The sequence below is a fragment of the Bufo bufo genome, chromosome 1 (assembly GCF_905171765.1).
Source record: "Bufo bufo chromosome 1, aBufBuf1.1, whole genome shotgun sequence".
NCBI lineage: Eukaryota > Metazoa > Chordata > Amphibia > Anura > Bufonidae > Bufo > Bufo bufo.
In genome coordinates, this window is record NC_053389.1 from 545,850,277 (window position 1) to 545,864,383 (window position 14,107).

Here is a 14,107-nt window from a genome sequence, read left to right on the forward strand (position 1 = left end):
TCTATTCAATATTTTATCCAAGAGTTTTGTGCACACATCAATTGATTCATATCATGAGCACATTTTTTCATATAAATGTCCATACTTTTATATTGAAAAAGGGGGGCGGACCCTCAAAACGTAGCTACATGCTTGCTGGATACCATGTGCGCTGAATCCTAAAGTAAACCAGTTTGCACACTGGAAAGTATGGACATTAATATTTAAAGTATGGACATTTATATGAAAAATGTGCTCATGATGTAAATAAATAGATGTATGCACAAAACTCTTGGATAAAATATTGAATAGAAGAAACATGCATTTTTGGTCTGTTTTTTGGATTGAATCTGATGTCCTGTGAACTACAGGATGACATAATCTCCAATCAAATCCCTCCCAGCAGCTCTCAGGCCCCTCCCTTCCCCCCACACTCCTCTGTCTATCTCTGTATTCTGCTGAAGAGATAATGTAAAGAACTAGAAGTACATATACACTCACCGAAAGAATTATTAGGAACACCTGTTCTATTTCTCATTAATGCAATTATCTAGTCAACCAATCACATGGCAGTTGCTTCAATGCATTTAGGGGTGTGGTCCTGGTCAAGACAATCTCCTGAACTCCAAACTGAATGTCAGAATGGGAAAGAAAGGTGATTTAAGCAATTTTGAGCGTGGCATGGTTGTTGGTGCCAGACGGGCCGGTCTGAGTATTTCACAATCTGCTCAGTTACTGGGATTTTCACGCACAACCATTTCTAGGGTTTCTAGGGTTTACAAAGAATGGTGTGAAAAGGGAAAAACATCCAGTATGCGGCAGTCCTGTGGGCTAAAATGCCTTGTGGATGCTAGAGGTCAGAGGAGAATGGGCCGACTGATTCAAGCTGATAGAAGAGCAACGTTGACTGAAATAACCACTCGTTACAACCGAGGTATGCAGCAAAGCATTTGTGAAGCCACAACATGCACAACCTTGAGGCGGATGGGCTACAACAGCAGAAGACCCCACCGGGTACCACTCATCTCCACTACAAATAGGAAAAAGAGGCTACAATTTGCACGAGCTCACCAAAATTGGACTGTTGAAGACTGGAAAAATGTTGCCTGGTCTGACGAGTCTCGATTTCTGTTGAGACATTCAAATGGTAGAGTCCGAATTTGGCGTAAACAGAATGAGAACATGTATCCATCCTCTGATGGCTACTTCCAGCAGGATAATGCACCATGTCACAAAGCTTGAATCATTTCAAATTGGTTTCTTGAACATGACAATGAGTTCACTGTACTAAAATGGCCCCCACAGTCACCAGATCTCAATCCAATAGAGCATCTTTGAGATGTGGTGGAACGGGAGCTTCGTGCCCTGGATGTGCATCCCTCAAATCTCCATCAACTGCTAGATGCTATCCTATCAATATGGGCCAACATTTCTAAAGAATGCTATCAGCTTCTTGTTGACTCAATGCCACGTAGAATTAAGGCAGTTCTGAAGGCAAAAGGGGTCCAACACCGTATTAGTATGGTGTTCCTAATAATTCTTTAGGTGAGTGTGTATATATATATATATATATATATATATATATATATTAGGTGAGTGTATATAGTGATTAGCTGCACTTATATAAACCTCCAGACTCACACTGCTTGTCTGCACTATCTGTGTGTCCTGACTCTCCAGTGTAGTTGTATGGGATGTAGCTTCACACTGCTCTCCCTGCATCCTGCATGTAATAGCTGTAATATCCTGCTCTATATAGGCAAATAAAAAAAAATTCCAGAGTTCTTCTTTTACTAAAGTCACATAATACTGTACTTAACCATACAAATCACATTATGAGAAAATAACATTATATTTGCCAAACAGATATTGAACAGTTACCTCAACTTTGAAGTATACAGCGGCTATACTCGTTTAGCTGCTATGCAGATCCAGCAGATGAAGGTCAGTGATGGTGAATGGCATCATCTGCTCATAGAGCTGAAGAGTTCCAAGGATGGAAAGGACGTCAAGTATTTAGCGATCATGTATCTGGACTATGGAGTTTATCAGGTAAAAATAATAATCCATTGTGAAAGTGTATGAAGTTTCAGTTTACCCTTTGGCCTCTTGTGTGTAAGTTGTTTCTGTACATCTAGTTTTAATAACTAAATAGCGTGTAACTGCAGGATCAACCACATTGAACCATGCCTGGTGGGGTGATCCTGCTGAGTAAAACAATATCACATTTATGTTCCTCTTTTGTGTTGTTCCTGATAACTTTTTATTAATATGTAAATTAGGTCTTTGGTGCATCGAGGGGTGGGTCCGAGCCTCTCGGAACACCAGAGCCCCTGTCATCTGCACTTAGACTACTCCCCCCGTCCCCTTGAATGTAATTTTGCACCTGTGCTGTAGTCTGCACTATTGGCACATGCGCAGTGCATCTGCCTCTGCTTCCCCAACAGCTCAAATGACTACTGTGCATGTACCAATGACCTTATCTTCCACCCAAAAGAGGAGACACTCGGCTTCGTTTTGGTGAAGGGTGAAGTCAGAGGCACATGCACGTAGTCATCTGTGTTGCTGGGGAAACAGGCAGATGCACTTGCAGGCACACATAATGTAGGCTTCGGCACAGGTGTAAGTCTACAGGGCCAGGTGAGAGGCAATATGTCTACATTGGTAGGGTTGATCCTGCTGCCAGATGTTCTTTAAGGGGTTGTCCAGCCATGATTTTTTTTTAGAAAACAGCTTAGAATGTTAGAAATAATGAAAGAAGTCATACATACCTTACTGATTTTCCACTGCCAATACCGGTTCTTCCCAGGTCCCCTGACAGTCTTTTGTTCCTGATCCCTGTGGCCATAGATGTGTGACCCCTGTGGCTAATGACTGGCTGCAGTGGTCACATGTCCTTGTCCAGAGGGAATAGGAAGTAGACTGGTGGAGGATCTGGGAAGATCTGGTACCAGAGCAGTGGTAGATTGGTAAGGTGCGTATGACTTCTTTTGTCATCTTATAATTTTCTAGGCTTTTTTCATGGCTGGGCAACCCCTTTAATAGCAACTGACACTTAAGGACAGAGTTACCGATTCCACTGACAGATTTGATTATTTGCTCACACTGTTTTCCTCTATGTATTGACAGAGCTCTGTGGAAATTGGCAACGTTCTGCCAGGCCTGAAACTGAAGGCCATCTTAGTTGGGGGTTTGTCTGATACAGATGGCCTTGTAACACAGGGGTTTACTGGCTGCATGAAGGTAAGTTTGAAGTATTGCTATTAGTTGTTTTAAATAATTTTGCTTCTTTACTCAATAGTAAGCCAACTCTATATTCACTTTATTATCCATAAGGGTGTTATTGCGCTCAGTGGTATGGAAGGATTGGAACATTTCACTTACATTTAGGGTTTTTTCCAGGAGTTCAGTATTGGCTAGTTTTGAATAGGCCGTGGTGCTGTGATGAGCTCTGCTGCCTCTTAATAGGCTGTTCCTCAGTCATATGGCTTACAGAATGCTCAGTCCCATTCAAACGAAATGCCTGTGCTGCAGTACCAAGCGCGACCACTGTACAGCGATGTGGTTCATTTGCTTTGAGGAGGTCTTAGTGCTCAGTGGAGCGCCAAAGCCTTTTCAGACAGCTGAACGAAGAGGGTGCTGGGAGTCGGACCACCATGATAAGATATTAATGACCGATCCCAGGGATGACCAACCTGCGGCTCTCCAGCTGTTGCAAAACTACAACTCCCAACATGCCCAGCAGGGGCGTAGCTATAGGGAGTGCAGAGGTAGCAGTCGCTACCGGGCCCAGAAGCCTGAGGGGGCCCAAAAAGACTTGTGCCACATAAGAAGACACTGGTATTATAGAAAGTGCATGCTGGTCAGGTTACACATCTGACTAGAGGGAATGGGTTAGGTCAAGAATTTGGCATGGGGAGGGGGGGGGGGGGTGTTGGCATTTAAATTTTTGCCTCAGGCAGCATGAAGCCTATGTGCTTCCCTGCCCCTGGCCACTGAGGGAAGGGGGGCCCAAGCTGAACTCTTGCACCAGGGCCCATGAGCCTTTAGCTACGCCCCTGATGCCCAGACTGTCTACAACTATCAGCCTACAGCAGGGCATGGTGGGAATTGTAGTTTTACAACAGCTGGAGAGCCGCAGGTTGGCCATCCCTGACCTATCCTGAGGATTAGCAGTCCGTTTTGAATTTCTAGAAAGACAAACTTATAGTCTTTGTCCTGATTTTGTCTTGGATGACCAAAGAGAAGAATTATTAATATTTGCATACACTATTTCCAGTAGACATCAAAATTAGATAAATCACCGCTATGAATCATTGCATCAAGGGAAATCATCATGATCATTGGGGTAAACATCTTCTTTCATTATCCATCAGGGAGTAAGAATGGGAGAAACATCAACAAATATAGCAACCCTTAACATGAATAAAGCTGAGATCATCAACGTGGAAAGTGGTTGTGAAGTAGACAACCCTTGTGATTCCAATTCATGCCCATACAACAGTGACTGCACAGATGATTGGGACAGTTTTTCTTGTAACTGTGAACCAGGTAAGAGTAACATTAAGCTTTCTGCATTTTTGGGGGGGGGGGGGGGGGGGGGGGGGGTTGCAGTAAGACTATTAATACATTTTGTAACATTATGAAAAACATGGTTTTCTTAAGCCTCATGAAAATGACTCCTTTTTAAATAGAAACGAGTAGAGTGACTATCTGATTCCTGCGAGTCCAGCTTCTATACCCCCTAGAAGTCTAATCAGCTTCCATCGTTGGGGGAACTTAAGATTCAACCGCTAACCATGTATTGCATGGACGGTCCAGGTCCTTTCCTATTATAGCATATGGACAGTGGTCGTCTTTATGAGACAACCCCTTTAAGCTCTGCAATATCCCTTTTTAACCATATGTATACCTATACATTCATGAAAGTACTAACTTGTAGTCATTTTAGAGCAGGGATCAGCAACCTTCCGCACTCCAGCTGCTGTGAAACTACAACTGCCAGCATGCAAACATGCTCGGCTGTGACCCCTTATAGAGGTTGTGCCACAGAATTGACTTACACCCTATCTACAGGGTAGACAATAAACATCTGATCAGTAGGGGTCTGAATGTTGGGAACCACATCGATCACGAGAACAATGGTCACATGTGCCAGTATGGAAGGTGTGGTAGGTTAAGCATGCTGTTGCTCCATTCTTCCTCTGTGGGACTGCTGGAGATAGTTGAGGGCTATACTCATCCTGTGAAGTTGATTTTATGGCACAACCCCTTTAGGCCTCCTGCAAACGACCGTTGTTTTGGTCCGCATCTGAGCCGCAGTTTTTGCGGCTTGGATGTGGACCCATTAACTTTAATGGGGCCGCAAAAGGCCGTGTGCTGTCCGCGTCCGTTGCTCCGTTCCGTGGTCCGCAAAAAAAATATAACCTGTCCTATTCTTGTCCGTTTTGCGGACAACAATAGGCAGTTATATATCAATGGCTGTCCGTGCCGTTCTGCAACATGCGGAACACACACGGACGCCATCCGTGTTTTGCGGATCTGCAATTTTCGGACCAAAAAACACACAACGGTCGTGTGCATGAGGCCTTAATCAGAAAGCAGCATATAAAATGGACATTATTTCAAATTTACTATGCTGCAGACAAAAAATGGTTGAGGTTAACAGATATGTCTAGGATTCACTGCTTTTCTATTGTACCTGCTAAATCTACATATTATTAATAATAATAATAATAATAATGATAAAAAGAAATCTGTACAGTGGTAAGTGGTATATGCCAGCACTTAGTTACTGGTGTATGGCGTTGTGAAATAGTGATCTATTCTGCACTAGTGTGTGATGTTCATTTACCAAGATGTTGGAAAGATGCAGCCCTTGTCTTCCAGTCAGTCTTAGACCTGTAAAACATATTTGGCATTATCTGCACATTAATCTAGTCATTTGAAAGTTTTCTGCCTCTGATATGGCATCTGCCCGGCAGCACATGTAACTGAATCCTCTACTTTCCTCCAGGGTTCTTTGGGAGAGACTGTGTAGATGTGTGCAGCTTGAACCCCTGTGAGCATGTCTCTACTTGTGCTCGAAAGCCAAGCTCGTCTCATGGATACACGTGCGAATGTGGAGCAAGCTACTATGGGCAATATTGTGAGAACAAGTAAGGGACAAGTTACTTCTGTATTTCTTAATCCTACCAAATTGTCTTACTTCATTCTGCATAATCATTAGAGTACATACACACTGTAGTTATTTTAACCTGTGCATACACATTGAAAGGGTTGTCCGGGTTCAGAGCTGAACCCGGACATAACCTCATCTTCACTCATTTGGCATGTATTTCTTGTGCCGATGCTCCCCCTTGCCATACGCTGCATCGTGCAGGGCAATGTCTGATTTGTTTGCATCTTCACTATTCTAGGTGGAGACTTTCGCCAAGCAGTGATCCCTGCACAAATGGGCGCTAGGGCCTAGGGCAGTTCTATTTGTGCCGGTGATGTCACTGGAATCACTGCTAGGTGGAAGTCTCCGCCTAGCATGTTTTTGTGAAGCCTAGTACGCCACCAGTAGTAAAGAAAAAGCCCTTGTCCTGCGAGATGCAGCAGGAGGCAAGGGGGAACATCGGAGCACCGTTGCTCCACTCATACATGCTAGATGAGGTTATGTCCGGGTTCAGCTCTGAAACCGGACAACCCCTTTAAATAAATGACGGCCATTCCTGCTGGCTGTGTATAGGGGACTCCTGACTCTTACCCAGTGGCAGTTATCAGGAAAGATATGGAGTCCGGCTGACGCTTTCTCGCCTCTCCCCATTTAGGGTGCATGCTGAGCTGTATGGGGGGAACAGGAGAGATAGCTGTAGAGAGAGCAGGACAAGCAAGCATTCAGCCCACAGCTATCTAATGTGGATGGCTGACTTTAGGGATCTATTAGACTGGACAATTTTCTGGCCAATTATCAGGAACAAACCTTCATACTGATAACAGGCCCATATAATCGTGCTACTGATCAGCCAGTTGTCGGCTGATTTTCATCTTTTATCTGGATGAAAGATTTACTATTATCTGCAAGATATCTCCCTGTATAATCCGGAATGTGCTGCCGATAATCGAACTGAATGAGGGAGGAAGAACTGCGGTAGTGATCCCAGTTGACTTTGCACTGGCTGATGCCAACGAGCGCCCATCAACATGTTTTTTGTCAACCAGCACCCATCCTGACTGAACATTGGGCAGTCTCATAGGGCCCTTAATTTACATTCTCATCTGTGCTTTATCTAATGTTTAGAGCTGGACTGACTTTTTATCTCCTATGTTAGAGTCGATTTGCCCTGTCCGAGAGGCTGGTGGGGTAATCCTATCTGTGGACCCTGTAACTGTGATGTCAACAAAGGATTTGACCCTGATTGTAATAAGACAAATGGAGAATGCCGGTGTAAGGTAAGGTGTTATAATCTCCTTCATATTCACTGAAATCATGTACTATAGTACACCTTCATCTTGTAGGTAGATGTGACACGAGACCATATGAAGGTTCTCAGTTCAGAGAGCTCTATTTGGTTGGGGTCACAAATGTCACTCGCCCCAGTTATTACATAAGATTCTGTATTGAAAACTTGCTGATCTTTTAAAAACCCAGTAAGAAAGATCAGATAAATGTCTTCATTTAATAAATGTTTGTCTCCTTTTCACAGGAAAATTACTACAAGCCACAAGAAAGCGACACTTGTTACCCATGTGACTGCTTTCCTTCAGGAGCATATGAACGTAGCTGTGACATGGAGACTGGGCAGTGCCCATGCAAACCTGGCGTTATTGGGCGCCAGTGTAACCGCTGTGACAATCCCTTTGCTGAGGTCACCAATAACGGCTGTGAAGGTATTGCATGAAATAAGAACTCTGTATATACTAGCAGGGGTTAACAGAGTGGTGTTGAGCGAATCCTTCTATGTGCACTGATTTACCAAGACTATTCAAAATAGATTTAAAGGAACACTAAACATAGAAATGAATGCTAAAAATGAAATATACTGGTCCTCATTTTCTGCATGATCATGACACAGTCTTGTAGAAGTCACCTGCTCCATCTTTGGCTGGAGACCACCAGAAGGGTGTGGATGACCCAAGAGGCTGGGAATTCACAATCTTTTTGGCCCACGACAGACAGGACTCAGCAGTGAGGCTCCTGCTCCAGGCACATGTCTTACATCTCGTCATAGGACACAGGTGACCTCCTGGGATACAGATAGAGGACCTTATCTATTTCTCAATTTTTACTGTAATATTAGACAAAATATGGCCAAGGCAATGGAGGAGATGAAGGGCGAGATTCCTGGGATTTTTTATTTTTTTTTGTTTGTGCTTTTTCTGTGCTTAGTGTTCTTTTCATTCCCTGAAATGTGGTGCACTATATGCACAGAGCCTACGTTTGTTTTCCATCATGACACTTATCGAATCTTATCTAAAATTCGTTACGTCAAAGCATTATGCAATGCAAACGATAGACATTGTCATATCTGATAGGCGATGTCATAAGTCGCAGAACTTATTAGGACATAAGCCATGACGGTATATATTCAGTGCCTAGTGTCAGCTGGACACAGCGTCGGTGGTGCTTGTTTCCAGTACACATACAGAAGTTTTCCATAGGGATTGTATGTATTCCTGTGCAGTAATCTCACTAGAGAGGAAACCATATGTGTTTCCATGACCATCTTTCCTACTAAATCTCTACAAGCGACTGTTGGTTTTGTTATCTTAAACCCTTTTTGGCACGTGATGAGTCAGCAGTGAACAGCTGCAGAGTCTGTGACAGTTTTATTGTTCTTGGCGCATGAACAGTAGAGGGTGACAAGAAATTAAATGTTATTGTACATTTAAGGAAAGTCTTGTCTGCCTTGGTGTTGTCTTTTCACCATTGTGATTCTGTATCATAATAATACAAGCTTGTACATCACATGGTTATTATTTTTCTACAACCCTGCCATTTCCTTAGGCTACATTCACACGACCGTATGTGTTTTGCTGTCTGAAAATTGCGGATCTGCATCCGTATGGCATCCGTTTTTTTTCCGGATGCATTGTAACAATGCCTATCCTTGTCAGCAAAACGGACAAGAATAGGACATGTTCTATCTTTTTGGCGGTGCTACAGAACGGACATACGGATCCGGATAGCACACAGTGTGCTGTCCACATTTTCTGCGGACCCATTGAAATAAATGGGTCTGCATCCTATCCCCAAATAGAACGGACACAGAAACAAAATTCGTTTGTGTGAATGTAGGCTTATTCTGTACTTTTTCTAAAAGATGTGATGAATGAATGATTTATATGGGAGGTGAAATGTGTGTGATTTGCTTCTTTCTTCATTGCAGTGATTTATAATGCATGTCCCAAAGCTTTTGAGGCTGGAATCTGGTGGCCACAGACAAAGTTTGGTCAACCAGCTGCTGTTCCTTGTCCCAAGGGATCTGTCGGTAAGTCTAGCTACTGGACATGCTTGCAGGAGAATACAGTAAAATTGAAATTTCTTGCAGTTTAAACAATATGTAGAATAATGCAGAAAACTTAAGAGGAAAATGTGTGAAACTACTCCGGTTTGCATTATTCCCCTCAAAGACATCTCAAACTAAGGCTTCACACAAACAGATATGCTTGGGTACAGACCCTTTACAAAACACACAGGACTTCATATGCTGTCATAAATTTTCCGGACATAAATTGTGCATCCATAAAATCATCTGTATCAGCCATTGAGAGATGTGGGTTATGAGATAAGTGGTACAGATCTGTACAACATGGATTCTTAAAGGGAATTTGTCACCTCTAACAAGCCCTATGAAGTTCATAATATTAACATATAATATGAATAGGACACCTACCGCTGACTCCAGATCAGTAATTCCTATGTCTGTACTCACCCCCATCCCCTCACTATGCGCCCACAAGCCAGCTGTGACATGCATAAAGAGGACTTCTCCTGGAGTCCTCTCCATTCTGTGCGCATGCACAGGAGTCATCTCAATGCATTCCGCGGCCTGGTAGTGGGTGCCCAGCAGGGGAATGGGGGTGCGCATTGACATCCAAATTACTGATCTGGAGTCAGCAGCAGGTGTCCTCTACATGAATTGCTGTACTTGTTAGGGCTTGCCAGAGCTGACCGATTCCCTTTAAAGATGTTGTCCCAGAATGACAACTTGTCACCTACTCACAGGATAAGTTATACGTTTCTGATCGGTGGGGGTCAGACTGCTGGGATCCACAGCAATAATACAAATAGGGGCCCCTTGCCCCCCCCCCCCCTCCCCCTCCTTTTATTATAGAGGTGGTTGAGCATGAAAATTGCTTCTCAATTCAATCTTCTTGGAACTATGAGAGATTGGTGTACTCCGTTATCTTCAGCAGTCTCAGGTGGCATTGCTCATTTTTGACTGCTACTCCATTCAAACAGGGGACATGGGACATCCTTTCTCGTCATTGGTGGGGGGATCCCAGCAATCTGCTCCCCTGTCCCTGTAAACCCTAGAGAAGTGTTTAATAGTACTCCCCACTGCTGTGGAAACATGGAAATATGAAATATAAGAACAGCTCATCTTGATTTTCCATTGCTATACTTGTGCATATTCGGAGTCATTCTGTCAGCGTCGCTCTGGTTGTGACGCCTTGCCGCCATGTGTTTTCATAGAGCTACCTCTGCACTTTTGTTCCAGTAACAATGTTGAGGAAATTTCCTTTGTAAATCAGATCATTATGCATTTTTGAAGAGCAGTGACACCGTGAAGCATATGTGCGGTAGACACTATAATTCCTGGTAATTACATAAGGCTTTTTTCACCCACTGCTTCTTTTTCTTCCCCATCCATTACGCTGGCAGGTTAGTGCACAGTAGGCATGACAAGCGAGGCGCTAAATGATTTACACTGTGAGTCATACCCTGCACACCTCAACACAATGGCAATGTAATTATGGGGACAATTCTTTTTATATCACATGTGACGACTACTGATGGATGAGGCTCAATAGGCTTTGTTACACAACATGCCTTATCTTTAAGGAAGCTAAAATGGTCTCGTTTTCTGTACACTGTTATGCCGCTGCTTTATGAATCTCATCTAGGTATGGAGGTATTGATAGCCATGATTGAGGATTTGGAAGTCAGTGCCTCTTTACGTTGGCTCTATTATCCCGAGAGCTGTTCAGGTGCCATAAAAAGTCTGTCATTGTATTACCGCCCTGAGGAAAATCTGTACAGAGTAACCAGTGATATAAAACGTCCAGTCTAGAGAAGACTAGCTTTAAATATGGACATGACAGATGTTTGATAAATTCCACCAGCGCCGTGTCAGTAACACCCATCCAATTAACACGATGTAAATCACCATTTGACAGGTCTACACTGCCGGCCTAGCTTTGCCATTTCAGCTTACTTTATTATCATATTTTAAGTTCACATTGTGCAAATTATTATAATTAAGTACAGTATATATGAAAAAAAATCTATATGTACACAAGGTCAAATAAAATATCATGCTTATCAGTGCCACAGTTTATTCACATTATTTCCAGCCACAGAGAACTATTCCCACTCTTGCCCAGGTGCCAGTCCAGGGGAACAAAAGTGTGGGGCTTCCAAAAGTTGTCAATTCCTCTCCTCCATACAAAAGTGAAGGGAGACTAGCATGCCAAAAACATTATCATGGTCTTGACCCAAGGTTATGAGAGAGCAAAAAGGACTTTCCTGTAGACCAATGGAGTCTTTTTTCCTACGTATATATAAAATGTTTCCTGAAGAATAATTACCATAGCATGTCTATGATGAGGTCATATATTGTATTAGATTTCTTCCTACGTTTTTGTTTAGCTCCTACATTTGTATCCTGTAGGGAATGCGATCCGGCACTGTAGTGAGGAGAAAGGCTGGCTTCCTCCCGAACTCTTCAACTGCACCACGCTGACCTTCTTGGAACTAAAAACCCTGGTAAGTGCAGTACTAAGCTGCCCATTTTAACATGCTTGTGCTAAACTCCATCACTCCAGCAAGCACACAATTCAAGGCTAAGCTGCATCAGATTCTACAGAAATACTGACAACAAAATGGACGCTATTGTTTGCCTGCCTTAAAGGGCTTCTGTCACCCCCAAAACCCTTTTTTTTTTTTTTTCAGCTTGTTAAAATCCTTTTATAACGACTATTCCGTACATAGGGCTCTTACCTTTGGCTGTGGCTTCTTTTCCTAAAAAAACGATCTTTTAAAATATGCAAATCAGTTCACTACCAGCACGTAGGACGTCTACTTGCTGGTAGCCGCCGCAAAAAACCGCCCCCTTCTCCTGTTGATTGACAGGGCCAGCGAGCGCTCTCCTCCTCCGGCTGGCCCTGTCATCATTTCAAATCCCGCGCCTGTCTTCATTCGGCGCAGGCGCTCTGAGAGAAGGAGGCTCGCCTCCTCAGCACTCCCTCAGTGCGCCTGCGCCGATGACGTCACCTCTCAGAGCACCTGCGCCGAATGAAGACAGGCGCGGGATTTGAAATGATGACAGGGCCAGCCGGAGGAGGAGAGCGCTCACTGGCCCTGTCAATCAACAGGAGGAGGGGGCGGTTTTTTGCGGCGGCTACCAGCAAGTAGACGTCCTACTTGCTGGTAGTGAACTGATTTGCATATTTTATAAGATCGTTTTTTAAGGAAAAGAAGCCACATCCAAAGGTAAGAGCCCTATGTAGGGAATAGTCGTTATAAAAGGATTTTAACAAGCTCAAAAAAAAAAAAAAAGGGTTTTGGGGGTGACAGAAGCCCTTTAAGAAGATATCTCAGAGGGTAGTCAGCTTGCATGCATTCTGCTGGTATACCATTGGTAGGCATTCAAGCAGGCCAACTGTCCAAGGGCTTGTCCCACCATAACAACTTACAGGATAGATAAGTGTTTGATCACGAGGGGTCCCAGTCCTGTAGGGAATGAATGGAGTGGCAGCACACATGCATGACCATCTGAACCCCTGTTCTTATCATCGGTCCAAGTGGTGGGACCCCAGCAATCAAACACGTATCACCTACCTTGTGGATAGCTGATAAGTTGTTATGGTGGGACCACCCCTTTAATGAGATATGCAACTGACCCAGAATACTCTGGAAGCCAAATGTTTGGATTTCACTGGTCCTGGCTGTGCTTTAAAATAAGTTTGATTCTGGAACTATTTTCAGTGTATGCTAAGTTTCTTATTATGTACTAATTTGCAGAAAGCATGCTACTTCTTTGGCACGTCCCTCACAAACAGTTTAGGCTTTAGTGGTTGTTCAGTGTTGGGTGCATGGTCAGCCTTCGCCTGGGTGCTGCTCAATAATGGATATTCTTGTAAAGTGACTCTTATTCGCTTGCTGACAGCCCGACGCTTGTGTACTCAGCTCTACAAACACACTTTGTTGAGATGAATGTCAGGAATCTTGTGCATGTCTTGTGCTGCAGTTATACCTCTCATATTAATTGCACAAAACCAATAGACTTTATGGTATGCTTAGAACTAACAATGAGGTCTTTTTGTGCACAACTCACAGCGAAATTGCAGAAAAGTAACACTAAGGTGTTAATGAGATGACACTGGCCTTTGCATGGAAATCAGTATTTATATCTAATATTGTGCATACATAATGTTTTGTGAATACACAATAATTAATATAGCTTATAAACTCAATATGTTATGATTATTGTACACTCAAGTCCTGATTTGTTTTACAGAATGAAAAGCTTCACCGAAATGAGACTACTTTAGATGGAGTGAAGTCCATTGAGATCGCTAGAGTCCTGCAGAATGCAACCAACCACACAAAGGCTTTCTATGGGAATGATATCAGAACCAGCTATCAGATGCTAGTGAGGGTGCTGCAGTATGAGAGCCAGCAGCAAGGCTTTGATTTGGCTGCCACTAGAGATGTGGAATTTAACGAGGTATGCTTACCTGCTGTATATAGCACTATACGGTGCAGCAAAGCACGTCTGCTCCATTCTCTGTACTGCGTCTTCTTCATTGCATCATAATGGTTCTGCTATGTATTATTATACTGTCTTATGTAACTTTATAGAACTGAGTACAGTATTGGACCATATAACACTGGAGAGTGATGAACAGGGTTGCC

General features: G+C 43.3%; 1 protein-coding gene across 3 annotated transcripts in view; it reads left to right on the forward strand.

Annotated features, from left to right (window-relative positions):
* The window catches only part of CELSR1 (cadherin EGF LAG seven-pass G-type receptor 1), a 172,476-nt gene that overhangs the window by 122,657 nt on the left and 35,712 nt on the right, over positions 1 to 14,107 (forward strand). For all 3 annotated transcript variants that reach the window (XM_040412268.1, XM_040412277.1, XM_040412286.1), the window contains exons 10-18: positions 1,846 to 2,031; positions 3,109 to 3,222; positions 4,356 to 4,530; positions 5,996 to 6,137; positions 7,296 to 7,416; positions 7,671 to 7,854; positions 9,354 to 9,455; positions 11,862 to 11,956; positions 13,710 to 13,919. In XM_040412268.1, coding sequence (XP_040268202.1) covers positions 1,846 to 2,031; positions 3,109 to 3,222; positions 4,356 to 4,530; positions 5,996 to 6,137; positions 7,296 to 7,416; positions 7,671 to 7,854; positions 9,354 to 9,455; positions 11,862 to 11,956; positions 13,710 to 13,919 — 1,329 coding nt within the window. The remainder of the gene's footprint in view (positions 1 to 1,845; positions 2,032 to 3,108; positions 3,223 to 4,355; positions 4,531 to 5,995; positions 6,138 to 7,295; positions 7,417 to 7,670; positions 7,855 to 9,353; positions 9,456 to 11,861; positions 11,957 to 13,709; positions 13,920 to 14,107) is intronic.